The 27,099-nt window shown below is 63.3% G+C and overlaps 1 protein-coding gene across 6 annotated transcripts; it reads right to left on the minus strand.

The window, feature by feature from the left end:
* Positions 1-710: 710 nt before the first annotated feature.
* SBF1 (SET binding factor 1) lies at positions 711-26,660 on the minus strand. Of its 6 annotated transcripts, XM_036866868.1 has the most exons (42): positions 26,443-26,659; positions 19,649-19,734; positions 19,084-19,221; positions 18,695-18,853; positions 18,500-18,610; positions 18,127-18,150; positions 17,771-17,876; positions 17,509-17,641; positions 17,311-17,419; positions 17,091-17,204; positions 16,883-16,960; positions 16,529-16,642; positions 16,328-16,456; positions 16,144-16,242; positions 15,842-16,046; positions 15,649-15,761; positions 14,650-14,799; positions 14,265-14,333; positions 14,031-14,189; positions 13,693-13,958; positions 13,435-13,607; positions 13,284-13,357; positions 13,016-13,211; positions 12,659-12,786; positions 11,857-12,035; positions 11,598-11,734; positions 11,282-11,489; positions 10,967-11,163; positions 10,721-10,858; positions 8,081-8,158; positions 7,652-7,824; positions 7,396-7,575; positions 6,804-6,905; positions 6,542-6,727; positions 6,344-6,470; positions 6,112-6,242; positions 5,811-6,041; positions 2,525-2,632; positions 2,218-2,429; positions 1,431-1,518; positions 1,229-1,360; positions 711-1,141 (listed from the first exon to the last, which is right to left on the minus strand). In XM_036866868.1, the coding sequence occupies exons 1-42, from the start codon at positions 26,495-26,497 to the stop codon at positions 1,043-1,045; spliced, it is 5,694 nt and encodes a 1,897-aa protein (XP_036722763.1). In that variant the 5' UTR covers positions 26,498-26,659; the 3' UTR covers positions 711-1,042. The 6 variants fall into 6 exon arrangements, with proteins under 6 accessions (XP_036722763.1, XP_036722760.1, XP_036722765.1 ...); XM_036866865.1 differs by having other exon boundaries at positions 13,693-14,189; positions 26,443-26,660; XM_036866870.1 differs by lacking the exon at positions 18,127-18,150.
* Between the last annotated feature and the right edge of the window lie 439 nt (positions 26,661-27,099).

Consider the following 27,099-nt stretch of genomic DNA (forward strand, 5'->3'; position numbering starts at 1 on the left):
TGGCCGGGCCCCCCGCACCACCAGCCCCTCTGACCAGGAGCTGTGGCCGCCACCCCGACCACTCTGGGATGTTCTCCCAGCCTCCGCGGTGCCACATTCCACCCCACACACCCCCACCTGCTGCCCACCCAGCCCTGCCCCGCCCCTGATTGGCACCCGTTGCGAGTGAGGCCCTAGCCTGGGTGGGACTCACGTCTGAATGGGAGAGTGACCCGCATTACAGCCAAGACTGGGGCGGGGTGAGGATGGTCAGGAGCCCAGGGGAGAGGCAGAGACAGGCTTTTGGAGCAAAGTGCCCATAATGGAGGCCGTCAGGTCCTTGGGGACCCACCTCCCCATACATAAGCCCCCCCATGTCAAGCCCTCAAGCACCCTTGCTCTCCAGAGAGTCCACCCTCTTCGGTGTTGTCTCCCCCTCCTCAGGCCCCGTCCCACTCCTCCATCCATCCCATCCCACTGACTGACTCTCATCTGACCAGGGAAGAACCAGCATGTCTGGACTCCGGACAGCTTCCTGGGGGCCACCTTCCCTGTACCCCCTTCTTCACAACACACACACACACCTCTAGGTGGCGCCTTCTGCACCAGCCCCAGGATCGCCTCTGAGGCCTGGAGGGATGGGTGGCCGGGCACCAAGCAGAAGCCTGGTGATGCTGGCCCCCGCCGCCCACCCTGGCCCCAGGACACGGAGGAGACGCAGGCGTGCAGTGTGTCATTATCGCTCTTTATAGACTCTGGTTCTAGGAACAGGTTGTCTGCGGCTGGCCGGCCGGGGCCAGCACGTTGACAGGGCGGGAGGGGGGATATTTACAGGCCCACCGCGAGGGCTGTACCGTGGCTGCTCCCGGCGGGTGCTCAGCCAGGGCTCCAAGATAAGTTAGAGCTGGCCGGGCGGGGTGGGGCGGGGGTGGGGGCTGTACACACATTTGGGGGCGGGGCCTCAATACTGTCAAGGGCGGGGGCTGTAAACATGGCCGGGGGGCCCTGCCCACCCCTAGTGGTCTGTAACGACTGGACGCAGAGCCGCCGAGCAGGGCCGGGCTCAGGCGTCCGACAGGCAGCTCTGGATCTGGTCCACCCACTGCTGGGCTGACGGCACGTCCTGGGCACAGAAGTTGTAAACACGACGCGTCGTCTTCACCTGGGGACACGGGACACTGACTCCACGGCCCCACGCGGGCCGCCTCCCCCCCCCCCCAACGCCCCCCGTCCCCCAGCCGCAGCTCACGTCAAAGAAGGCCTTCTCGTCCACGGTCTTGGGGGCACCCAGAGTGGGAGTGCCAGGCGCCACAGCCTCCACCTCCGCCAGGTCGATGAAGCCCTTGCACTCCGTGTCCACTCGGTGGTCGTAGTAGCGCAGCTGAGCAGGGCAGGAGGTCAGGGTAGGGCTCCCTCAACTCCCTACCCCTGCCGGCCCACTGACCACTCACCTGGTGCTTAGTCTTGTCCAGCACAAACCAGCGGGCCTTCCAGGGCTTCATGAAGGCCCCCTTCTTGTACAGGGTGCCCTCATAGGACCTGCGTTTGCAGAAGAACCGGCCAGAACAGCCATCAGGGCCCAGCAACGGCCCCGCCTCGCCAGCCCCGCCAGCCCCAGCAGCAAGACCGAGGTCCCTGTCCCCAGACCGACCCAAGCCCGGAGCACTGGGCAAGGGAACACGAAGAAGCCTGGGGTTGTTCCCAGAAAGGACCCCCTCACGCCCGTCACAGCACAGACACTTTGGGAGGGTCCCACACCAGAGCCTCAGGGTCTCAGGGAAACAGCCCTACGTGCAGAGCAGGGACCCCTGACACGGAGCAGGCAGGTCTGGGGAGGCGACTGCGGCAACGTGGCCCCTCCAGGCCCAGAGGGTGGCATGCAGCCTGCCGGGCCCCAGCCTCTGCTGGAAGCTGCCCCAACCTCACTGGGCACTTGGCCCACCCTCACAGGTATCCCATGGTCCCTGTCCCTCTCCTCCTCCGCAGCCACCGTGGCCTGGCTGTGGTCACCAGCTCTATATCCCAAACCCCTTCGAAGCCCACCTGCTTCTCCCCAGTAACGGTCACAGCTTAGGCTCAGGCCACCATCATGGCCTCCCCTGCAAATCAGTCCACCTAAGAAATAACTAGAAGCTCCCCAAAGGCACCTGCCCCCCACCCATCTGAGAATTGCCTGGGACCCCAGTTGAGTCCCTCTAGCTCAGAGGTGTCCGTGGTGCAGAGAGCTGCTTCTCACACCTGTTCTCGCTCTCAGCTGTCTGGAACTGGCTGTACAGGGTGCTGGTGCTGCGGCGGGCTGCCTGGCGGGAGCCGGATGCAGTTGAGCCGCTGCTCTGGTCGCTGTCCAGACTGAGGCTCAGGGTGGAGCCCACGGGTCCCTCCTGCAGGTACACACCCAGCGAGCGGCGGTGGTGGGGCACACTGGACACCAACAGGGAGCTGGGGGTGCCCTGGGGGCAGGAGGGTGGGCCCGTGTCAGGGGGGTGGCCTCCACCTCCTCCTGGCAGCAAGCCCACCCCAGCCCCCCACACCCACCCCCGCTCACACGTCCGTCTTGCCGGCCTTCAAGGCGCTGGGCAGCTTTCACCCGATCCCAGGCGTCCTTCCAACGCTCAGGGGGTCGGCCCAGCTCTGTCTCCAGCCGCTGCAGCTCCTGGAGAAGAATCAGTGAGAGATGACGCAGAAGAAAGTACCCAGACTAGAACACGAAAGGATAAAAAGAAGATGCACGAAAGGAGACAGGGAAAAGATCTAACGAATGTATAACTGTTGTCCAGGAGGAGGAGGAGGAGGCAAGGGGGAGGGATTGGGCAAAATCAGTATTTGGAGACAACAGTTGAAGAGACATCAAAAATATAATCAAAGGGGCTTCCCTGGTGGCGCAGTGGTTGAGAATCTGCCTGCCAATGCAGGGGACACGGGTTCGAGCCCTGGTCTGGGAAGATCCCACATGCCGCGGAGCAACTGGGCCCGTGAGCCACAACTACTGAGCCTGCGCGTCTGGAGCCTGTGCTCCGCAACAAGAGAGGCCGCGATAGTGAGGGGCCCGCGCACTGCGATGAAGACTGGCCCCCGCTTGCCGCAACTAGAGGAGGCCCTCGCACAGAAACGAAGACACAACACAGCCTAAATAAATAAATAAATAAATAAATAATAATTAAAGGTGCTAATAATTAAAAAAAAAAAAAAAAAAGTCTACAGGGGAGGGACTTCCCTGGTGGCAGTGGTTAAGAATCCGCCTGCCAACACAGAGGACAAGGGTTCGATCCCTGGCCCAGGAAGATCCCACATGCCACGGAGCAACTAAGCCTGTGCACAACTATTGAAGCCCATGCGCGTAGAGCCCGTGCTCTGCAACAAGAGAAGCCACCGCAACGAGAAGTCCGCGCACTGCAACAAAGAGCAGCCCCCGCTCACCGCAACTAGAGAAAGCCCGCGCGCAGCAACGAAGACCCAACGCAGCCAAAAATAATAAATAAATTAAATAAATAAACGTAAATTTAAAAAAAGTCTACAAATAATAAATGCCGAGAGGGAGTGGAGAAAAGGGAACCCTCCTACACTGCTGGTGGGAAGGTAAATTGGTGCAGCCACTATGGAAAACAGTATGGAGGTTCCTCAGAAAACTAAAAATAGAACTACCATATGACCCAGCAATTCCACTCCTGGGCATATATCCAGAAAAAACAAAATCTCTAATTCAAAAAGATACATGCACCCCCCCAATGTTCATAGCAGCAATATTCACAAAAGCCAAGACACAGAAGCAACAAATGAATGGATAAAGAAGATGTGGTGTATTTATACAATGGGATACTACTCAGTCATAAAAAGAATGAAATAATGCCATGTGCAGCAACGTGGATGGACCTAGAGATTATCATACTAAGTAAAGTAAGCCAGACAGAAAAAGACAAATATCATATGATATCACGTATGTGGAATCTAAAAAAATGATATAAATGAACTTATTTACAAAACGGAAATAGACTCACAGACATAGAAAACAAACTTATGGGGGCTTCCCTGGTGGTCCAGTGGTTAAGAATCCGCCTTCCAATGCAGGGAGCACAGGTTCGATCCCTGGTCAGGCAACTAAGCCCATGGGCCACAACTAAAGAGCCCACATGCTCTGGATCCCATGTGCTCTGGAGCCCGCGCACCACAACTAGAGAGAAGCCAGCGGGCCACAAATAAGACCCGACGCAGCAAATAAATAAATAAATAAATAAATAAATAAAAACTTATGGTTACCAAAGGGGATGGCGGGAGGGATAAATTAGGAGTTTGGGATTAACATATACACACTACTATATATAAAACAGATAATCAACAAGGATCTACTGAATAGCACAGCATACCATAGTTAACATCTTGTAATAATCTATAATGGAAAAGATACTATAAAAGGATATATATATATCTGAGTCACTTTGCTATACACCTGAAACTAACACAACATTGTAAATTAACTATACAATAAAAACAGAAATGGTGAAATTAAAGAAAAGAAAATGAAGACATTTTCAGGCAAAAAAAAAAAAAGCTGAGGGAATTTGTCACTAGCAGATTTGGATTACAAGAAACATTAAAAGTTCTTCAGGCTAAAGGGAAATGATACAATACCAGATCTACACTGAGAATGAAAAATACTGGGTTGCAGCAAAAAGCATAAAAGCATAGAAGGCTTTTTTCTTGTTTCCTAATTTTTTTAAAACAAAGTTGACCATTTAAAACAACCATAATCCATGCTCTGTGCTGATGTCACAGGTAAAAGTAAAAGGGGTGATGACAAAGGCAGAAGGACAGGAGTGGGCAGTTCCCGTGGGGGGGGTGTGCAATTCAATCCCAGATGGGCTGGGACTGCAGTCACTGACAACCACTAAAAATAACACAAAGATACAGCTCAAAAGCCACACAAAGTAGGTAACATGGAAAAGTAATACTCAACTGTCAGGAAAAATAACAAAAGGAAGAAAGCAGCAAAAAAAAAAAAAAAAAAAAGACCAATGAAAGATAGAAATGGGTAAGAAGAAGACCTAACCAACCACATGCTGAGTACCATCCAGAAACTCACCTTAACTGTAAAGACACAGACCAGTCAGAAGTGAAAGCACTACAGACATCACGCCACACAGACGCTGGCCTAGGGACACCGACTCCAAGACCACGAGTAGTACCAGAGATAAGAGGACGGTCCTCTGCTCTCTGTGCTTGTGGATCCCCTTCACCCACAAAACCATGACCCAGGCTCCCCAAACCCTGGGTGGCCAGTGCCTTCAGCCTGGGCCACTGCTGGGCTGTCAAAACCTTGTCACCTGCTTGTTTACACCTCACCACCTCCCCGAGAGGCAGGAATCAGCCTCCCCACTTTCCCCACAAGGAAGCAGAAGATCAGGATGCTTAGATATCCCTCCAAAGACACCCAGCCAAGGGGTGGGGAGGGGCATGCAAACCTTCCTGTGGTCCGGACCTGAGGCCCCGGGGGAGAACTCCAGCCACCGGACAGCCACCCTCCATGCCACCCCAGCCTCCCCCAAACCCCAACCCCAAGGGGCTCTTTTCTCTCTTCCAGGGGCCCATGTCCTATTGAATCCTGATTGCTGAGGCTAAGCAGACACGCCCACTAAGTCTGGCAAAGGGAGGGTGAGAGAAGCCTGAACATCAACCCCAAGCTTCCAGGCCCATCTCTCTCTGAAGGGGGAACCACCAGGCAGGAGGGAACCCAGCAGAGCACCGTCCACATCGGGGGGCGGGGGGGGGGGCAGGGGCAGGGCCACCGAACTGACGTGCGCTAGGACCCCCTCTCCCCTCTCAGGGGCCACACGCACCTCCAGCAGCTGGGAGATGGCGTCGGGCTGGGCTCGGGGGCAGCTGTCGTAGCAGGGCCACACCACCCGGCGCCTGCTCTGGGGGGCACCCCCATCGGGCCGCTCCTCCTCCGGGGGCTCAGGGGGCCCCTGTGCCAGCTCCCAGTCATAGGGGGGGCCCTCAGCCAGCGTCTCCTCGGTGTAGAAGTCCCACACCTTCAGGTTGGACACGTTGCTGTACGGCCGGAGGACCTGGGGGCGGGCCTGGCGTGAGCCCCGGGGCACGGAGGGGCCCGCCCGCCCCAACCAGGCCCCGGCTCACCTCTGTGTCCTCGGGCGCGTACAGGTAGTTGTAGAACACCGGCGTCCTCTTGCTCAGCCGCTCCACGTACTCCCACACCGAGCGGCAGGCCGGCTGGCCCCGGCGCTCCCCCTTCTCCTCATACAGCAGCCCTGCGGGGGGCAGCGCTGAGCGCGGCCCCACCCCAGCTGCCGACCGCGCCCCCGTGCCCACCGCCCCCGCCCACTGTCCCCCGCCCCCGCCCCCGCCGTACCCAACTCGATGCGTTCGTAGTCCGAGTCCAGCAGGAAGGTCCGGAAGCGGTGGGACGCGTGATGGTAGCCGAGGAACTTGAGGTAGAACGGGCTGAACTCGAACTCCATGGGGAACTGCAGGTGGACCTGTGGGGCGTCAGGAGTCAGCGGCCAGCGGTCAGCACGCACAGCGCCCCCCACCACAGCCGCCCGCTCACCTGGTGCACGCAGTCCAGGAACTGCAGAAAGACTGGCGTGAAGCCACTGCTTTGCCCGGCCAGGGTGTGGGCCCCGCGGTGGCTGAAGCGATGGCCAAAGGACAGCCACTCCTTCTCCACCAGCAGACGGAAGCCCTCCAGGGTGCGGTAGAAGGGGTCCGAGAGCAGCTGCACCAGGGACACCACCTGCCAGCAGCGCCGTGGGTCAGCAGGGCGTGGGGACCTGGCCCAACCACCCCCCCCAACCCCGGCCACTGCGCACCTGAGTGGTGATGTCCCAGCCGTCCTCCAGGCTCACCAGGACAGAGGAGCCCGAGTCCAGGAGCTCCACCACCAGCACCGACACCTGCAGCAGCTTGTGGATCTGCAGGGACCCGCAGCCCCTCAGCACCTCCCAGAGCCCGCGGCCTAAGACTCCAGCACCCAGCCGGGCCCCCAGGACCCACACATCCACAGGAGCGGCGGCCGTGCGGGCCCACACCAGGGGACACGCCACGAGGCAGCACAGCCTGGATGGACCCGAAATGCTCTGGTGTGCTTCCTTCCGCCCGGCCGCCCACCCACCCGCCTATCAGCATCTTCTGGGCCTGAAGAGGCGCCCCCTCTCCTTGACGTGCCCAGCCCCACCCTGACAGAGAGCAGAGGTCTCCAACACAGCTGGGCCCTGGCCTCCCTCCCCTGTCCAGGCACCACCACTGGGAAGTGGCCATCATCCCCTCCTGAAGCCCAATGCTATCAGAAGAGCAAGCCCAGACCCCGCCCACCCATGGCTCTAGGTAAGTGGGGGCCGGCCCGTTGCACCCCCTCCCCCCGGGTAGCCCTCCACCACGGTGGGGCAGGGGCAGTGGAGAGACCTGGATCAGCCACTCCGAGTCTTCCAGCGAGCACAGGAAGGAGGCCGAGCCCGGCTCAGGGGCAGGGTAGCCGGGGACACACGCCTTCAGCAGCTTCTTGAAGCTGCCTTTCACCTGCCGTGTCTCGAACACCTCGATGGGCACCAGCTCCCACTGCTGCAGGGGATCTGGCCGTACACCCTGGAGGAAGCCGGCTGTGGTGAGACGCGCCCAGGCCCCGTGCCCCGACCTGGCCCCAGGACCCCGTCCCAGTCACCTTGAGCTGGGCTTTGTCTCCAATGATGTAGAGGGCTGCACGCTGGGGCCGGAGAAAGCCTGGGTCGGGGGGGGCCCCGTTGGCCTGGGGGGGACCCATGCCTGCTAGCCGGGTGCCTACATCAGTGCTGAGCCCACCGCTGCGCCCACTGGCCCGGACACTGCCCCATTTACCTGCACAGAGAAACCAGGTGAGCACCGAAGCAGGGCCAGGGCACCACTTACCTGGGGCTGAGCTCCCAGGGAGGGCAAGGGCGGGACTCAGGGCGTCAGGCTGTTAGTGCCCGGGGCTGTGGGGAGGGCTGGGTTATGCTGGTCTGTCACACGGGGCCGTTAGTGCCAGGTGTGGGGGACGTTAGTGCCCATGAGCAGTCACACGGGGCCATCAGTGCCAGGAGTGGGGAGCCAGCCCGCACGGCCAGTACGGTACCTCGGGGCGCAGTCCGTCTGGAGGCCGAGGCCGCCATGGGGTTGGACAGCGTGGTGACCCTGGCTCTGGGGCTGGGCACTGGGGGCACAGCAGAGAGAAGGCTCAGGCCTGGCCCCAGGCCCGGGGGTGCGCCCAGCAAGGGGGGAGCTGTGGCCCAAAGAGACTGGGTGCAGGGCTGGGTCGCCACCAACCCCCCCGGGGGCTCCAGAGACAGTGAGGATCAGCACCAAGGCCCTCTGGGCCCCCAGGGCAAACTAGGGAACAGAGGACCTGGTGGCAGGTAGAAAGGCTCAGGGGACAGGCAGGACCCTGGGCCGCCTCCTCTGCACCCTCAGCCCCGTGGACACTGCCTAAGCTGCTCATGACACACGGCCACCAAACGGCCTCTGCCCAGCACACAGCAGCAGGAGGTGCCCGTGAGGCGCAGCCCAGAGAAGAGGAGGCCCAGCCTGGGAGCTCCCAGCCTGGAACCTCGGAGGGTGGTTCAATCCAGGACACAGGCAGGCCCGAGTCCCAGCACAGAGCCACCTGTGAGGACCAGGCCCGAGGCTTATGGGCTGGGACAGCCCAGCTTGGAGGCACAGGGAGCCCGCAGGAGGCGGATCCACAGTGGCCTCTGGATTCCAAAGCCTGCACCTGGCTCTGACCCGGGCTCACTCGCCTCTACAGAGAGGGCGCAGGGCACCAGAGGCCAGCATGGCGCCAGCCCACTACGCTGCAGGCAGAAGCACGGTCACCCACAGTGAGGATGGTGTGTCCTCGTGACACCGAGTGTACGGCTGAGGCGAGCCGAGACCCTGTACGCCCCCAGGCAACGAGGGGGAAGGCCCGTGCCCAGAACTCGGGGGACACCAAGAAGCACCACCAGTGGGCTGTGGGGACAGTCAGAGATGCCCAAGCAACACTAGGGAAGACACAGGCACTAGGAGACGAAAGATCCTGTGGGGAGGGTGCTGCCTGCAGGGGCCAATCAGAACCTCTGGAGGGGGCAGAAGGCAGGAAGACAGCGTAACCATGAAACATACTTAGTGATGGACTCTGATGTTTGGAAAACTAAAAGCCACTCAAACTAGAGAGCGGTATTCCCAGCAGAGGACCAAGAGGAGGAAGGCCTGTGCCGCTTCGGAAGGTGGCACCGCGTCCAGCGCTTCCTAGGGCAGCGTCCCCATTAACTACCGTGAGGACAGCCTGGCCACCCTGTTCCCAGCCCCCTTGGCCCCGGCGCGCAGCAAGTGGTGACAACAGCTGCAGACGGAGCACCGAACTACAGGCTGCACGGGCACTGGGGGCTGCTGTGCGCCAGCAGCAGCGGAGGTGCCTGCGGTTGGGGTGCTCCTCAGGCCTCACTTGGGAGGGGTGAAGGCCCTCCAGCTACAGGAACGAGTGGCGGCTGCCCCAGGAGGCCCTGTGCCACGGGCAGGAGCAGCCTGGGCCAGCATGGGGGCAGTTGGCCATGGGGATGGCTGCAGACTCGGGTGGTGAGCTCACAGGACTCAGGGTGGGCAGAGAGGGAAGAATCAAGGACGATGCCCGGGCTTCTAGAAGGTTCAGCCCCACAGGTGGTCTGCCAGCCCCCAAGCCACCTGAGAGCTAGAGCAATGCATCTGGGAGCCAGTGCAGCTGGAAGCTAGAGCAGCAGCAGAGAAAAACGCACACAAGTGTGAGGAGAGGGAGGGAATCAGGAGGGCCTGAGCGACAAGTGACCCCTGGTGTGATGCCTGCACAAGCCAGGGTGGGGGAAGGGTCTCACAGAGAGAAGTGACCCTCGTGTGACATCTGCCAACTCTGCACACACAACCGCCAGGACGGCTCCAGGTGTGTACAGATCCCTGGTAGACACTGTCACCGCATCTGCTGAGGTACAGGCGGGGGATGGCTCAGGCCAGCATCTGGGCAATGGTCAGGCCCAGTGCGGGCAGCCCCCCAGCCCTCATGCCTCCAGCGGGGTGATGAAACCTCCAAGCACGCACTGAGAGGCAGCTCGTGGATCACCAACGTGAGCACCAACATGGGCTAGAGGGCAGCTTCCAGGAGGGCCAAGAGGATGAACCAGACGGGACCAGAAGATCAGTGACGGAGGGTCCAGGAGGGGAGATGGGGGGAGACAGGGGCAGGTAGGGGAGAGGCTGTCACGGGGGGAGATGGGGGAGGTGCGGGGGCAGGATGGGGTCAGGTGGAGGGTAAGCGGGGTGCAGAAGCGATTGCCTTGGAGCAAGACCCTGGGGTGAGGCTGCCCATCCTGACACAAACCCTCCCCTGCCTGCACGCCCTGGGGCCCTCCTGGGTGTCTTCTGTCTAAAATCCTCTCCCAGCGCCAGGCATCCACATGGCTCACCCTGCCACAACAGGGTCCCCGCCTGTCACCCCAGGAGACCAGACCACTGCTTGTGGACAACATGCTCTTCTAAGGGTCACCCTGCACCAGTACCCCGACAGCAAGGGGTAGGGCCTAGGATGGCCCCTGGGCGCATGCCCCAAACTCCTGGGCCTGCTGCCTCCTCTGTAAACCCCCAGAGGAGTGGTCAGAGCTGGCCCTCAGGACACTCACCTGCTCCCGCGCCCCACTCTGCCCCCTTGTTGGCCTGCCCTCCATAAATGCCGTCACAACCCCCCAGGTCCTCCCGCCCCGAGCAGCCTCACCGTGGCTGCCCATGTGGGCCGAGGAGAAGCCGCTGAGGGTGTTGCGACCGGACGCATCGGCGTAGCGCGGCATGGAGCTGACCACGGCCTGCAGGTACTTCTCCTGCTCCAGGCTGCTGGAGTCGGCCTGGGACTGGCCTGCGGGAGGAAGTGGAGCTGCGGGCGGGGCGCCGGGCGCGGGGCGCTGGGGGCGGGGCGCCGGGGCGCTGGGGGCGGGACGGGCTGTAGCGTGAGCAGGGAGCCTACCCGGAGAAGGCGCGTTCTGGGCCTTGAAGAGGCCGACGACCCCCTTGCCGTGCAGGCCCCCTGAGCGCAGCAGCACGGCCTTGGAGCGCCCGCTGCGCCAACAGACCACCGGGAAGCGGTTCTGGCGGTAGCAGCGGGAGACGCGCTGCAGGGCGTTGTCCTGGACGCTCTGCGGGACGATTAGCAGCCCCGGGTAGCTGCGAGGAGGCGGATGTGAGGGGAGAAGCAGGCCAAAGGCACTCTGGACCCACAGCCAGGCGCCCCTGGGCCTTCGGCCTCCTGGAGGCCACCAAGCCTGCCGCACTCACTGCTCACCTGCGGCAGATGGCGTACATGCGGTTGACCGGGGAGATCCGGAAGGGCTCGGATTTTGCGCGGCTCAGGCTGCTGCTCAGCGTGCCCAGCCCCAGGCGCTGGTAGTCCCGGCAGCACGCCCTCTCCACCAGGCTACTCATGGTCATGCGGTCCGAGGGCTTCAGGGCCAAGGAAGGGGTCAGCGTGCTGGGCTCCAGCTCCTCCGACACTGGGGCAGGCCAGGCACACGGGGGTCATTACCCACAGGCTGCCCGGGTCCCTTACCCCTCCACGTGAGGGTCTTCACCCAGACCGCCCATGGCTCCCACACCCCCACCTGAGATCTCGTCCTCCTGGTCCTCAGGGGATGGCTGGCCCCGGTGCTCCCAGCTGGGGGGGTTGTACTTCTTCCGAGTGACGTACTGCCGCCCGATGGTCCTCTTAGCGTTCTTCATGAAGTTCCGGGACAGGGTCCTGGGGGGGCCCGAGGAGTACAGTTGCAGGGTCAGCAGAGGTGAGGAGATGGACAAGGGGACACACACACACAGTGGTTCTGCGAAGGGAAGGTGTTCTGGCCTTGGAGCCCAGCTCCCTACCTGAAGGAAGGACCCTTGTCCTTGGTGGCACGGGGCGGCCGGCCGGGTGTGTGGGCAGAACCCAGGGTGAGTGCGAAGGTGCCCCTGATATCTGGCGGATACCGCAGCTTGTGCAGCTGCTTGCGGAAGAGCTCAGCGCTGTCAGACCCCACCTCCTCGTCAAAGACCATCTTCAGCAGCTGTGTCACACATGAGGCCCTCAGAGGCTGGGAGGCCCGTGGGCCTGAGCCCTGGCCACAAAGGTGGACAGGCCTACGGGACGCCCCATGCTGCATCACTGGAACTCAGGTGTTTCTAACAGGATGGACGGGTGAGGGCCCTGTGGCCAGACGGCCCTGAGAAAGGCGGCTAGGTCTACCGTGGGACTGTGAAGGGCCAGGCTCGCCTCTCCATCTGGTGATGGACACGTCCTGAAGGAGCGCCCCAAGGACAGAGGGTTAGCCGAGGGCCTGCTACCCAGACTGCATGTAGCGGGAGACTCAGGAACCCAGTCTTTGTGTTTCATCTAATCTGTGTAGGTTTCAGCTGGGCTGGGCTCACGCAGCACGCTCCAGACACGGTCTCTAGGGTTCGGGCCTTGCAAGGGAAACGGGAGAGCCCCAAAGACTGGCACGTGGCGCAGGCAGAGTTCACCAAGCTAAGGCACAGCGACTTCCCCGTAAACTCAGGAATCACAAAGGGCTCAATGCTGGCTCAACACCCGCTCACGAGAACAAGACTAGGGCTCAGATGCTGCATCCTGGAGAGGGCCGCGACTCAGGGGCCCACAGACCCCACCCAACCAGCCCACACCCCAGCCGACCTGGAAGGTGCAGGAGCGCAGCTGCAGCCCGTCCGGCAGGTACTGGTCACTGGGGGTCTGGATATTGATGCGCTCCTCCTTGGTCAGCGCAGCCACCGGGAAGGAGCGGACCACCACCTGTTCCCCCACTTATAACAAGCCGGGTGCAGAGTCAGGGGGACGGGAGGAGCCAGGGGTCACAGAGTCTCAGGGTACCAGAGCTATGGGGTAGACCGGGAGGGTGGGGAGGAAAGACAACAGCCTATCTCCCACAGAGACCCTAAACCCCTGAGAAGGGGAGAGGGAGAGGCAGAAGAAGTCCCACTAGTCCGAAGACCTGGGCCGGGGGAGCGGGGGCAGAGGGGTCCAAAGGCTCACCCAGGGGGTCGGTGGGCATCCCCGTGAAGATGACCCGGTACGTGGTGAGGAAGACGGCGCCCTCCGCCGGGAGCAGTGCGGGGCCGCCCCTGCTGCCCCCGGCACCCCCCTCACGCCCGTCCGGCAGCAGGTAGACACGCAGGCCGTCCAGCACGCACTGCTCACCGGGCAGCAGGCGTGGCCGAAGCAGCTTGGGCTGTGTGGGGACAGGAGCGGCGCCTCAGACATAGCGCAGTCCTAGTGCCCGCCACCCCCGGCCCCTACTCACCTTCTGGATGGGGGGCAGCCTCTTGCTCTCTCTCTGCACGGCCTCCAGGGTCTCGATGTGCATCTGGACGATGTCTGGGGGAGAGCAGTTCTGATGCCCTGACCTGCGCCCACCCATCCAAGGGGAGTGTTTCCAGGCCCAGACCCCATACCTGGCACCATGACATGCAGCCCCTTGAGGTGGTCGCTGGTGACCCCACTCTCTGTGCAGACCTTGTCCACGAAGCGGTTGATGAAGCGGACCACGGCCCCGGGCACGTCACAGGTCTCTGCGTCCTCGAAGCCGCTCTCTGTGTCATAGCTCTCCGCCACGCTGCCTGCCATGCTGGGCCGGGGAGGGGCACAGTGGGCACAGGCCACCCAACCCAAGGCCTGTCCCGCTCAGGTCCCGCCCCCAGGCCACACCGCACCTGTTGGTGACCAGGCTGTTGCTGGCGCTCTCCAGGTCACCCAGCCCTGCGCGCTCCCGGAGCAGCCGGCTCTTGCTGCCGTCCAGGGGCAGGAGCAGGTAGCTCATGCGGTTGGCATAGTGGATGGCCTGGCTGAACACGGTGCTCTCCTCCTTCTGCACCAGCTCCTGCTGCTTCTCGCGGCTCAGCGTGGGCCACAGGCGCCTCTGCTCAGAGGCCACGTCCAGGGCAGAGCGCTCGTCCGCCTGTGCAGGTGCCTCCCCAACCTGCCCCAGGGGCCGCGGGTGAGCCAGAGCCAGGCCAGCCCCACCCCGCGGGCCCAGGGAGTCCCCACACACCTGGGAGGGGTCTCGGTCCTCGGCAGGCTCCAGGTAGAGGGCCCGGATGTGGGTCTGCACATCCCCGTAGAACATGGCCTCCCAGAACTGTGGCGTGCTCCACACTACGTGCTCCTGCACGCAGCTGTACGCAAACTGCGTCACCCCTGGGCTCAGCTTCTGCAGAAGCCAAGAGGGAGTCAGTGGGTGCAGCCGGGAGGGGGTTGGGGAGACTCTGTCCGCCCCAGCACTCACCCGGCAGAAGGCAGTGACCAGGGGAAGCAGAGCAGCTGCGATGCCGTGCTCATCCAGGGAGGTGCAGTCCTGCGGTAGGGCCGGGGGCGTCGGATCCCGGGCGCACGCCATTCACACCCCCACCAGCACCGCCGACAGAGCAGCACCTCCCGTCAGTCCCTGAACCGTCTGCACCAGTTCCCCAGGGCTGCTCGGAGGTTGAGGGCAGGAGACCCCTGCACCAGCCTCCAACAAGGATTCTCCCCACGCCACCCTCACCGGCAGACCGAGGTCTCCCCAGTTGTCGGCTCCACCAGAAGATGCACCCTTATGGGTAGGCCAGGGAACCCCTGCCCGGCCCCACCCTGTGGCCACAGCACCAGCAGGGTGTGAGGCCCGGCCTCACCTGCAGACAGCAGTTCATCATGCGGACCACGAAGTCGAACTGCTGGTGGTCAAGGACCGCCCGGTTCTGCTGCACGTGCAGGTGCAGCTCCTGGGCAAGGCAGCGGCGGGCCGCACGCCCCTTCAGGGCCCTCAGCACAGCCGGAAGCAGCTGCAGACGGGGAAACAAAGGGATGAGGGCACGAGCCTATGTGGACCCAACCGTGCCCTGAGGCACAGGGAAGGCCTGGCCCAGACGTGGGGGCCAGAGCCCAGGCTCTCAGCACAGAGGAGACCGGAAGCCATCTGGTCAGGTGTGCCCAGACTTGGGGCTTCACTGCCCAAAAGAGACCAATGCTCTAGTGGAGCCAGCCCTCCCCACACGAAGCTCACGACACTGCCAGCGCTCTGAGCGAGGCCCCATGGCCAGCCAGGGCCCCAGCGCCTAGAACGCACAAGCCTAACGCAGAGCCAGCAGCCGGCTCAGCACTGGGCGGGCCACAGAAAGGGCTGCACTTGTCCTGTTGACACTACCGCACACTGTGAAACAACCAGGAACCCGATAAAGGGCTGGTTTAAGAACTAGGTGCTTCACAGAGAACCACGCAGCTGTGAAACACAAGACAGACTCAAACTGGCTGTCCTGAGAGACCCAAAGTGTCAGTGGACATCACAGAGGGCAGAATGCTAAATGAACTCCACTTTCTGCAAGTAAAACAAAACACACGTGTGAGTCTACACTAGTTTTTGTGAGAGATAAAGAAGAAACTTAACAGTAGGAACTTTCAGAGCGTTCTGATGACTAAAAGTTGAAGTAAATTCCTCCCGCTGAGCCTCCCCAGCAGGCTGCCCCCAGCTGTTCTGAGGCGGACCTGGCGTCCACCTGCCCTTCTCGCCAGCCCAGCTCCCTCCAGCCCCCTGCAGGAGAACGAGGGCCAGGGCTCCTCTGAGAGCCGCTGCCCTGGCCCAGGCCGCCCCCATCCAGAGCCCACAGCACTCCCTGTGCCCGGGTTACCCTCACCTTCTTGGCCTCAAGCATCTTCCCCTCGAACACGTAGGAGATGCAGTTCCGGACCACCTCCAGCCGGCGCGCACTGTTGCCGTGGAGCCCACTGGTCCGCTCCAGTATGGCGGCTGGGGAGCAGAGAACGTGCTTACCTCTGACCTCACGTCCACCCTCGGCCACACTTAGGCTCCCCCTCCCGGTTACGCACTCATGGGGGGCCCTGAGGGCACGGTGGTCCTCTTCTCGGCCTTCACGGCCGGGGGTGCGCCCTGCAACTTGGCTGTGGCCTGATCCACGATCCACTGCACCGTGCCCTCGTCTAGCCGGGGGAAGGGCCGGGGCGCCCGCCGCAGGTGGCTGGCCTCCCCTGGCCTCTGCACCTTGTGCATAGCCACGGCAGGGTACGGGTTCTCCTGGGGGGGGACACAGGCAGGATGGGCGAGCAGCCCGGGCCAGGGCAGCACAGTGACCTCACCTGGCCAGCCCGCCCCCTCGTGCCGCCTGCCTTACGTTCTTGTAGAGCTGCTCTGCCAGTTCCTTGACATGACGCAGGACACGCTGGGGGTGGTTCTCATCCGCCCGCATCCGTGCCACCTCGTGGGCCACCAGCTGGGGGAGGAAGCAGGGTCAGGCGGGCTGGCTGGGGCAGGGAGGGGGGTGATGGCGGCTCCTCCCAGGTGGGGTCGGGGTGCACCTCATCAAATAGGTCCGTAGGGCGGTAGGGGACCCCGCGCTCCGACACGAAGCCTGCAAAGGCCATGCCCTCCAACACCTTCATCAGGAAATCATCCTCCACCAGCCCACGCTGGCCCAGGAAGGCTGCCTGCGGTGCACAAAGAGGTCAGCCCCTCGGGCACTCACCTTCTGCCCGCCCCCGCCCCCGCCTGACGCCCACCTTATGGAAGCGGATGACAGGCTCCGGGTGGATGCGGACCATGTGCAGACACCAGCGGTAGCCTTGCAGGAGCTGAGCAAAGAGCCGCAGAAAGACGGCGCGCAGCTCCTTATCCTGGGGCATACGTGAGGGTAGGTGAGTGCCAGGCCCTGAGCCTTCCAGGCACCTCGCCCTCCTGACCCTCCAACCTTCCTCCACACAAGCCACAGTGCCTCCTCTAAGACTCGGCGCCGACGGCCACTCCTGTGCAGGACCCTCCGAGGCTCACACCCACCCCACGCGGCCCTGGCGACCCCCTGGAGGAGCGCTCAGCACCGGGTGGGCCTGGGCCCCCAGAGGGGCAGCGACCCCCACCTGCATCTTCAGGGAGGAAGTGGACGTCGTAGGTGGAGGGAAGGCAAGATCTGCTAGCTCCAGCTCTGGATCGAGGACCTGTGGAAGCAGCGGGGAGCAGGGTCAGCTGCACACGAGCCCCAGGCTCTGGGTTCCTCTGGCCACCAAGTGACCCCACCCCAGCCTGCCCGAGGCACCAGCCTCCCCAAGGCCCCTGGTCCTGCCTCACCATGCTCAGAATACTGTGCGTCTGGCTCTGCAGTGGCTCTGGCAGGGGTGGAATGTGCACGCACTCGGGCACAGTCACCGTCCCGCCATCAAGATCAGCAACAATCACATCCAGCTGTGGACCAAAGGGAGCGAGAGGTCAGGGAGCCGCGGGCCGGTCAGCGGGGCCTGGGGTCGGCCCAGCCTGGAGCAGCGAGGCAGACACAAAGCAGGGCCCTCACCAGCTCCTGGGCCTCTGCCTGGAAGGCAGCGTTGACTCCGATGATGAAGGGTGTGGGCGTGCTGAGCACCTCCAGGAGCTGCGCCGGCAGGATGGGCACATAGGTGAAACTGCAACAGGCCAAGGCTCAGTGCGACAGCCCGAGGGCCGGGGCCGAGCAGAGGGACCGCGGGGCAGTGGGCAGCGGTAAGGTAAGCACCTGTATCGGAGAGGGAAGAGCAGCGCCAGGAGTCCCCGGCAGGCGTCCGAGAGCCGCTGGTAGCTCCGGGACAGGAAGAGCACCTTGTGCTCCGTGAGCGCCGCACAGAACAGAGACAGCACATTGGTGATGCCTGAGGAGGAGGACAGGCTTAGAGGGCGCAGGCGCCCGCCCTGCAGCGAAACCTCGATGTCTGTCCACCGGCCCCGGGAGGGGAGAGGAAGGACTGTGCAGGGGCTGGGGCTGGGGGCACCAGGCTCACCCAGCTGGCGGAAAAGCAGGGCCACGCTGCAGCGGCTGATGGGCAGCGAGTCGGTGAGTGGCGTCTGGATGACCTGCCGGTCCCCAGCCCCCAAAGAGATGGTCCTCTGTGGAGAGAGAGGGACCAGTGCTCAGCTGCTCCACCCAGACCTGGGTCACCCCCAGCTTCACAGCCTCAGGCGGGCCTGGGGGAAGGACAGACCCCGAGGCGGGACTGGCCGGGACGGGCAGCACGGCACAAGGGAAAGGCCACGCCCGGCCTCTGTCGGCCCAAGCAGTGCTGCAGAGAAAACTCCGGGCCTCTGACCTGGGGTGGGGACGGGGCCTGGGTGGGCAGAAGAAACAAAGAATCCGTACCACTCCGTCCTCAACAGAGTCCAGCTGCACGGGACAGACAGGCAGAGAGACACAGTTAGACACACCCACACGCGGGGACACAGACGGGGGGTGGACAGACAAGCCAACACTGACACCCAGAGACAGGCACACCCAAGGAGCGAGAGGACAGAGGAACCAAAGGGTGCCAGGTAGAGAGCCAGGTGCGACATGGGACACGAGACAGGCAGGGCCAAGGAAAGGGGACAGGCGGCGGCACCAAGACGCAGGACAGTGTCCGAGGCCGGGGCCGCGCTCTGCCCAGGCTGGACTCCAGGTGCCTAGCAGGCCCCACCCCGTGGCCTCGGGCACCAGCGGGGCCTGTGGCCGTGGGTGGACAGCAGCTGCGACCCACCTGCGAGCCCCCGGCCAGAGGGACGACGCACGTCAGCAGGTTCCCAACCACGTTCTCCAGGCCCACGTTCAGGCCCTCCACATGGATGGTGTAGATGAGACCCAAGCTGTTCTGCAAGGACCACAGATCGGGGAATGACGGCCCAGCCAGCGGGAGCACCCCGCATCCTGCCCTGTGCCCTGCTGCCCACCTCACCCTGAACACCTCCACATGGTCCAATCGAGACACCAGCACCAGCGTCTTTGGAGCAAAAAGCTGGCCGGGCGGGCCAGGAGCTGCGGGTGACAGTCCCACTAGGCCTCCCTCACCTGCCTCCTCTTCCCTCTCGGCAGTGTCCTTGGTGCACAGCCCTTCCTGTGGACAGAAGCTCCATGTGCCAGGCTCTCAGGCAGGTCTCCTGAGGCCCGGGGCGGGGGTGGCGGGGGGAAGGTGGCGGACGGGACACAGGTGACTCAGACAGGACTGGCCCTCTGGAAACTTCAGCCTCTGTGGGGTTGGGTCACCAGGACCAGACACACACGGGGAGACACACACAGGACAGAGAGAGTCGGCCACAGCCAGAGGCTCGGCCCCTGCAGGGTTACCTGTGTGGGCTCCACGGGCTCCCAGAAAGTCAAGCACGCGCAATAGTGCCGCTCGGAGTTGATATCGGTGAGGACGGCAACAAAGAAGGTCGGCGGGTTCCTCTCAGGACACAGCTGCCACCCACTGGGCTGGCAAAACTATGGGGAGGAAGGGGACGGGGGTCAGCAGTCAGTTCCCTCTAGCCCCCTGCCTGCGAGGGACTGCACAGCCAGGGCCTGGAGGCCGGGCTCCAGTGCAGCCAGCAGCACCCTGCTCTGCGACCCACGTGCCTTGCCTCCTGGACCTCAGCCTTCTCCCCCACAAAGGAGAGTAAGAGCCTCCGGCCTCACTGTGTGGGGCGAGAACCCTGTGACGCAGGGCACGGTCCCCACCATCACGAGGGAGGGACAACAGGACGTGATGTGGGCACCAAGCGCCCGACCAGCCAAGCCTGCACCCCCGCCCCACGTTCTCCAACGCAGCTGATGTCTGCTTGTACCCAGCGGGGTCCTCACGGTGCCTGCCCCCCACCGTCTCAGCACCCCAGCCCTCGGCTCCGGGCCCCGGGGGAGCGCCCGCACTCACCAGCTCGATGCCCTGGGGGAACGGGTTGTCCTCCCAGTCCTTCTCTGGGAAGCGCTGCAGGATCTGGCCCTGGCCTTCCCCACTCCCTGAGGACAGGAGCAGGGGTCAGAGCACCTCCCACCTCCCACACCCGCACCCGGTCAGGAGCCTCGAGGGTCCGAGTGGAAACATCTCACCCATCCTGGCCCTCATGTGGCACCAGACCAGTCCCAGCTCCCAAACCTATGGTTTCCCTAAAGACAGTCCTGTGAGGAGGGGCTGCTAGGCAGCCACAGACCCCAGGACCACCAGAGGGCATGGAGAGAAGCCCCTGCTGTGGGGTTGGGGTCCCTGCAAGCCTCTGGCTGGGCCAGGCACCAAGAGCACAGGAGGCCTGTCACAGATGCAGAAAAGAAACTTATGGTTACCGGTGGGCGGGGGGGGATAAATTGGGAGATTGGGACTGACATATACACACCACTGTATATAAAACAGATAACTAATAAGGACCTACTGTATAACACAGGGATCTCTACTCAGTACTCTATAATGAACTTAACGGGAAAAGAATCTAAAAAAGAGTGGATGTATGTATATGTATAACTGGTTCACTTTGCTGTACAGCAGAAACTAACACAACATTATAAATCAACTATACCCCAATAGAAAACTTTTTTTAAATGACCTGGAAATTTTAAAAAATAAAGTAAAATAAAATAAACTGTGAGAGCCTCAAAAAAAAAAAAAAAAAAAAAAAAAAGGGCACAGGAGCCCCAGCCCAGGGGAGTAGGGGGGGGATACTCCCTACTCCCACCCCCACTACCCCCCTCCTGGGTCCCGCCCACTGTGTCAGCACCCCCAGCCAGAACCCACACCCAGTCCGCCACATGCCAGCGTGCCCGCCCAACTGCATAGCACCTGCCCCTCCAGCAAGGGGAGAGCTGTTCCAGACTGTTCCACAGCCAGCGCCCGGCTTAGGCACTCGGCCCACAGCCCTGCTCCCTGCCTCCGCCTCACCTGCCAGCCCTGGGCCCACCTGAGAGGTGCAGAGGTCTCACACCTGCCACCTGTGCCGGCGGAAGGACCACCCGTGCCTACAGCCCCAAACTGCTGCTTGTCCCCGCTGCCTCAGGAGGCAGACGCAACAAGCAAAGGTCCCAGAAGACAGCCAGAGAGGGGTGGGGCTGGCAGGAAGGACAGGAGTGCTCTCCTGAGCCCTGAAGATGGTGGCACACAGGCCTGCTCCCTGCCCGCAAAGGCCACCTGGCACACAGCCACAGACCAGGTCGCCATGTGCAGCCCTGAGGGTCCTCTAGACCAGGGAGAAGGGCATGTCCCTGCACCCCCAGCCTGCTAGCCCCCCATGTGTTCCCCAGAGACCCCCCTCCACTCCCGAAACCACTTGGCCCGCTGAGCCCCCTCCGGTCTGCTCCCCCCACTACATGCCCAGGGCAGTGCTCCCAGGTCCAGTCCACACTGGCCGGGCTAGCTGGAGGCCCCTGCCTCTTGCCCACCCTTTGTGGAGACAAACCTGGAGGCATGACGAGGGTCAAGTCAGGGAAGCACTCACCCAGGCGTCGTGGAGGAAGGACGGGGGTCCCTGTTCTTCCCCCAGCTCCCACCCAGCATGGCAGCAGCTTGAAGCAGGAAAGACAAAAGCTCTCCACCTTCACCTCCCACACTCGACAAGCAGGTCCAGCCCTCCACTCAGACCAGCCTCAACACTGCTGCCCACACCAGCAGAAGAGCAGGGGCGGATAGGGAAGGCCCAGAAAGCCACCGTGTGCAGCCTCTGAGGACCTGTGAGATGCAGTCCCACGTCCAGCCTGTCTGGTCCACCTGTGACCTGAGTGGGCACAGGAGCCTCAGACCGAGCTGGGGGCCTGGGCACAGGCCTGGACCCAAGGGCACTGGCAAACGGACCCCAGCAGCCCAAGAGCACACACTCCCCAGGCCCCCAGAGGCAGAGGAGCTGGGCTGCAATCTTAGGACCCCGCCACCCTCCAGGATCACGGAGGCAAGGCCTGAAAGGCCAGCAGCAGGCAGGCTGCTGGCTGGGGGAGCAGGGTAGTGAGGGGCCGTGACTCCGCCTCACCAAACCTCAGCTTCCTGCTCCCCTCCCCCCCACCACTGACACGAAGAGGAGGTGGCAGACAAGACAGGGTGGGGGAGGACAGGTGTCTGCTGGTGCCTCACCTACCTACACACACACACACACACACACACCCCCACCCCCCGAAGCCCCCAGGGTCCCTCCAGGCCCACTCCCAAGGGGCACCCTCAACAGGCCCAGGCTGGCTCACCCTGAACTGTGGCTCCTCCCCCAGGGCCAACTTGTGTGCAGCCCCAAACCACCATCTGGGCTCAGCCCTGGCTGGCACCCAGGGCTCACCCAGTTCTTGCCACGAGGCAGGAGGAGAAGGAAGGAAGGGGGGTGTGTGCGGATGGGGACAGTAGCCTCCGCCCCATCTCCCTCCCAAAGCCAGTGGCAGGTGGCCTTCGGGGGCTGCTCTCCACAGCCTCTCCCCCAGGGACGTGGGCAGAGTGGCTGGCCACCGGCCACTGCCCACCCTCCCTACCCCATTCATCGTGTGGAACGTCTACTCTACTCCCACGTGCAGGGCTCCACCCTCCAAAGAACTGAGCGCAGGCTTTCCTGGAGGTGTCCGGGCCGCCTACAGAGGCGGGGGGGCGGGCGGGAGAATGGCGCTAGGCTAGGCAGGTGAGCATTCCCCCGCCAGCTCCTCCTCTGGGCCATGATGGCCCCAAACTTGGCCCTCAGGTCTCAGCCCAAAGACCGTCACCTCCTCTAGCCAGCTCTCTGCACCCTGCCCAAGTCTGGGGCCTGCAGTGGGACTCCAAGAACCTCCCACCCTCTACCACAGCCTTCCGAGATTCCTGGTGCACCTGTTGGCCAGCTGAGCCAGACAGGAGCTCCACGAGCAAGAAGCCACGTCTCCGCGTCCAGCGCTGCACAGCCCCCCGCCTAATTAGGGCTTCCTGATCGCAGACAGCCGCGGCACCACCCTCCCCCCACCGTCAGCCCCGCTCGCACCCCACAGGCAAACAGGTTCCTCAGTAGGAAGTCCAGGGCAGCTCCTGGAGCCCCAAGGCACACCAGCGCTCGCCGGCCCTCCCTGGAAGGGTGCACCGTGGATGTGTCCTGACTCCCTCACCCTTCTCTGAGACCCCAGCCCATGCCTCAGCTCTGTGCCAAGGCACAGGGGCCAGGCTGCAATCTGGCTGCTGGCCTGCGTCCTGGGGGTGGGGGTAGGGCTCTGCCACATCTCCCAGTGTCCCCCACCCAGTCGAGCTCTTGAGGCCGTGAAGGGGACCTACAGCAGCTGAGTCCCCTGCCCCACCAGAGCTGCCCCACCTTGGGGTAGACAGGAGAGAGGACACCTCCACCCCATGGTGACAGGACTAATCCAACCAGCACAGCCGTGCGTCACAGGGCGGGACTCGGGGGGGCCCTAGGAGGAAGGGCACAGAGGTCCCCTGAAACACAGACGGGGACAAGAGCTGTGTCCCCACAGCCAGCCCCGGGGCGGGGAACCCAGAGCTCACGTCCGTCATCTGCTGGCAACGCCGTCACCAGTGCCAGGCTCCGACGCCTGGGCCGGCCCAGGCCAGCATGTGCTGTGGGCAGAGGCGAGGGAGGATGGCAGCCTCCTCTGCCTGCCCCTCCCCACACCCAGCACACACGCCCTGAGACCAGCCGGGCCGTAGGAAGGACGGCACCGTCCTGCTGCAAACCCAACCTCCCACCTCAACACAAACCTCAACACACAGGCCGCTCCCAGCTGGCCACAGCACGGGACATGTGCAGAGGGGCTGCAACCTCTCCAACCTCTCCGGTCAGACCCGACTGGCTCTGACCCAAGGACTTGGACCCTCGGGCTCCCAGGGTGGGGCTGGGAGCCAGCCAAGGCCATCCCAAACAGCCCCAACCTGCTCCAGAGAGAGGGCAGGAATATGGGTAGGGAGAGTAGATGGGGCGGAGGAATGTGGCCAGCTCAACATGGTCAGGACCAAAAGAGGCCAGGCCAGGGGTGGAAAGTCTTCTTCTCAGATGTTTGGGGGTGGAACCCCCAGCACCAGGAGGGGTCCAGCCCCTCCTCCCTGGCAGATATGCACTCGGCCATCTGGTCAGATCAAAGACACACCCCGGCACTGGTCACACTGTGTAAAATCAGCTGACCACCATCAGGGCACTCCCTGGCCAGGAACCGGGCAAGGTAGTCTCTCTGGCCCCCATGATGTCCCCAGAGCTGGGCCAGGGTGCAATACAGGCTAAACCCATGTCCTTAGTGAAGGAGCTCCCCCAACTCACCAAGGGAGGAGCCTACACCTTCTGGGATGAATGAAAGGGAACCCCCCAACCCCCTCCCTGTCCTCCTGCCTGGAGCGGTCTGCCAGGTAGTAACCATGAAGCCAGGATACTTCCTCAGGCAGGACTCGAGGACTCAGCACCCAGGCCCTGCATCCGGAAGCTCCAGACAGGATGCCCAGATCCAGGCTGAGGACGACACTTCTACCCCTCCTACACCCTCCACTGAGCCCAAAGGACCCGACGCCTTGCCCTAGTGTCCTAGGCCTGCCAGCACGCAGGGGTCCCCACCTCCCGCAGAGGTGCCCACTGTCTGTGCCAAGTGGCGTCCACACACTGGCTGCTCAGCACTAATGAGACACCCAGCACTTCCCGGAGCCTTCTGTGTGAGCAGCTCCACGTGTGCACGTCCACCCTGTGCTCACGGCAGCCCGGGAGGTCTGTGTCACTCACCCTACCCCCAGATGAGCAAGGTGAGGTGCGGAGGGCCGAAAGACTGGTCCAAGGTCACAGAGGTTCCAGTGGCAAAGCAGGGACCACTGAGCCTCACGCGGGGCTCCTCTGCTTCAGACGTCCCCACCACCTCGCTCTGCCCTCAGTCCCACAGCCGGGATTCCAGCTCGTGGGCTTGCTCCTCACAGGGACGGACCGGCCATGCCAAGGGAGGCCCTGAGGCTGGGCAGCCAGCCAGCAGCTGACCAGCTCCAATCCCGGAAGACAGTGGTTAGGGGGCTCCATGGCCCCCCAGCCCTACTGAAGGGACATCTTGAGAGTCACTCCTTCCAGTCACGGGGTGAGCCGGCACTGTGGCACCAGCCTTCTCCCCGGCTCTGCTCAGAGGCCACACACACCTGCGGTGCCCACCGCCCGTGTGGCTCCAGCCAGCTTGTCACCCATGCCTCCTCGCACCTCCCTCACATTCACTCCAGCTGCCACCACCATCAGCACGCCTCCCACCTGCCCTCAGCCTCCTCAGCCTCCAAGCTCACTCTGCTCATGCAGCCCCTGCCCTGGCACGCAGCCTGGGGGCCCTCACGCTGGGGCAGCACCTTGGCCGTCTCCCTGGATCCAGTGCACCCCGCTGCTGCAGTTGGCATGTCCTCCTCACTGCCCCCTCCCCACATGCCTTGGAGCAGACGGCCCTCCCTCTGGGCCTGTTCAACACTGACAGTGAGCCTGCCACGTGCAGACTGCAGGACGAGGACAACTGGTCCTTGCCCACAAGAATGTCCTCCCTGAAGGGAGAGACATGCTCATGACTGACGGTGTCGGGATGGATACGACAGGAGGAGCGGAGAGGAGGAGTGAGTGTTGAGTGAAAGGGCATGAGGAGGGTCTGGAGAGTGTGGAGTCCAGCAGGTATAGGCTCAGCAAGAAGAAAAGCAAAGAGGAGTGCAAGTCCGGGTCCTGGATGGTGACAGAGGCAGCTGGGGTGACAAGAAGCAGGGTAGACTGAGGGTCTCGACCCCACTCTCAGGCTCAAGGTTCAGCCCCAGCCTGACCACACAGCCACCCCACCCCCCCAATGACACGCGTGCCCTCCTGCAGTTTGGGATCTGAGACCCCAGCTTAGCTCTGGGGTAGCCTGGGTGCGAGTCCCAGCCCCTCTGGGGGCTCAGACCAGGCACTCAACCTCTCAGCCCTGACTGCACTCTACACATGGGGGCAATGACAGGGAAACCTCGGTGGGCTGCTGGGAGGAAGAAGTGAGATCACGCAACAAAGGGCTGTGCAGGGCCTGGCACGCTGAGTGCACACCCCAACGCCGCTGTCTCCACGGCTGTTGCTGATGTCACTGTCAGGCTGTTTTCTCCTACCCCCTGGACTGAAGGGCTCTCAGACACGGGCGCTGACCCTAGACACGGACCTCCTGGCCATCGGCACCAGTCACCACGCCACTCTCCCACCCAGGGCTTGGCTGCAGGCATGAAGTCGGCAGGCCCTCTGCCAGGAACACTCTTCTCTCTCCTCTCCACAGTTCCTCCAACTCAAACACCACCTCTTCAAGCTGTAGTCCCTGAACCCCACCACTTTTCTGCATGCCCCCCAGCCTCCTGTACCTGAGACACGGCACAGGGGCCGGAGGCTCCAGACCAGAGGCACTGGGGGTCAGAGGAGGGGCTTGCAAGTGAACGTTCCGTGCCCCTGGAAGCAGAGCCGCCCGGCAGTCCGCCAAGGCAGAGAGAGCCCATCCCACCCAACTGGGAGTCGGGAGGCCGAGCCGCCCCAGGGCCCTCCCACCTCCGGGGCGACGCCGAGGCGCTGTCGGTCCGGTTCTGCCCTGACTGGGGTGGGCAATCTCGGCCCGCCCCGTCTCGCCGCGCTGCCCACCTCGGGGAGGTCGGCCCTCCGTGACCCCCGACCCCGGACCCCGAACCAGGGCGGCAGGTGCCCGGCTGACCCTGGGGCTGCCCCGCCGCCCCGGCTGACCCTTCCCGGCTCCCGGTACCCGGCCCTCAGCCCTCGGCCGCGCGCCGGCACTCACCGCGCGGGTGCGGCCCGAACGCCACCAGCACGAAGTAGTCCGCGAGCCGCGCCATGGCGAGGGGCGCGGGCGGGCTCCGCGGCTCGGGGACGCGAGGACGGCGCTCTCATGGCCCGGCCCCGGCCCTGGCCCGCGCACCCCGGACGCCTCGGGCCCGCTCCACAGCGGCGGCCAGGGCTTCCGCCGCCATCTTCCCAGCCAGCCGGCCCGCCCGGCCGCGCCGTGCGCCTGCGCGGCCTCGCTCCGCCCCCTGTGGGCGGGGTCCGGAGCGAAGCTCCCTCATTGGACCAGCGGCGCAGGCTCTGTTCCCGGGGGCGGGATTCAGCCGCTGACCACCCTCAAGCGGTGACAGCGACGGCGGCTCGGGCGGGTCAGCGGCAGGCGCGGGCCGGGTCAGGGCGCGCCTCGCCGTCGCGGCTCCCACGCAGGGCGGAGAGGGGTCGGGCCCCGCCTCTGGGAGCTCTGTCTGGGGTCCGCGCGGCTCCCGGGGCTCTCTGCCCCGGAGCTGTCAGTCTGGAGGAAAGCTGGAAGGCCCGGCCCTTCCCACAGGTCTCCCAAACTGGGGCCCTAAGCCATCCCCTGGGGCTGCCAGCCTGGTGATAGGGGGGAGTACCCACCCAGGCCCTACCCGTGGGGTTCCCAGCCTGAGGAGGGCTC

This window comes from Balaenoptera musculus, chromosome 10 (genome assembly GCF_009873245.2).
Source record: "Balaenoptera musculus isolate JJ_BM4_2016_0621 chromosome 10, mBalMus1.pri.v3, whole genome shotgun sequence".
In the NCBI taxonomy this organism is placed as follows: domain Eukaryota; kingdom Metazoa; phylum Chordata; class Mammalia; order Artiodactyla; family Balaenopteridae; genus Balaenoptera; species Balaenoptera musculus.

Excerpts from the sequence above, each read along its gene's own strand:
- SBF1 (XM_036866865.1), bottom strand. The coding sequence starts at position 26,497 with ATGGCGCGGCTCGCGGACTACTTCGTGCTGGTGGCGTTCGGGCCGCAC. Across the intron at positions 7,825-8,080 it reads CAGACGGACTGCGCCCCGAG|GTAAATGGGGCAGTGTCCGG; the intron begins GTACCGTACTGG and ends TTCTCTGTGCAG. Across the intron at positions 7,576-7,651 it reads GAGACAAAGCCCAGCTCAAG|GGTGTACGGCCAGATCCCCT; the intron begins GTGACTGGGACG and ends GGCTTCCTCCAG.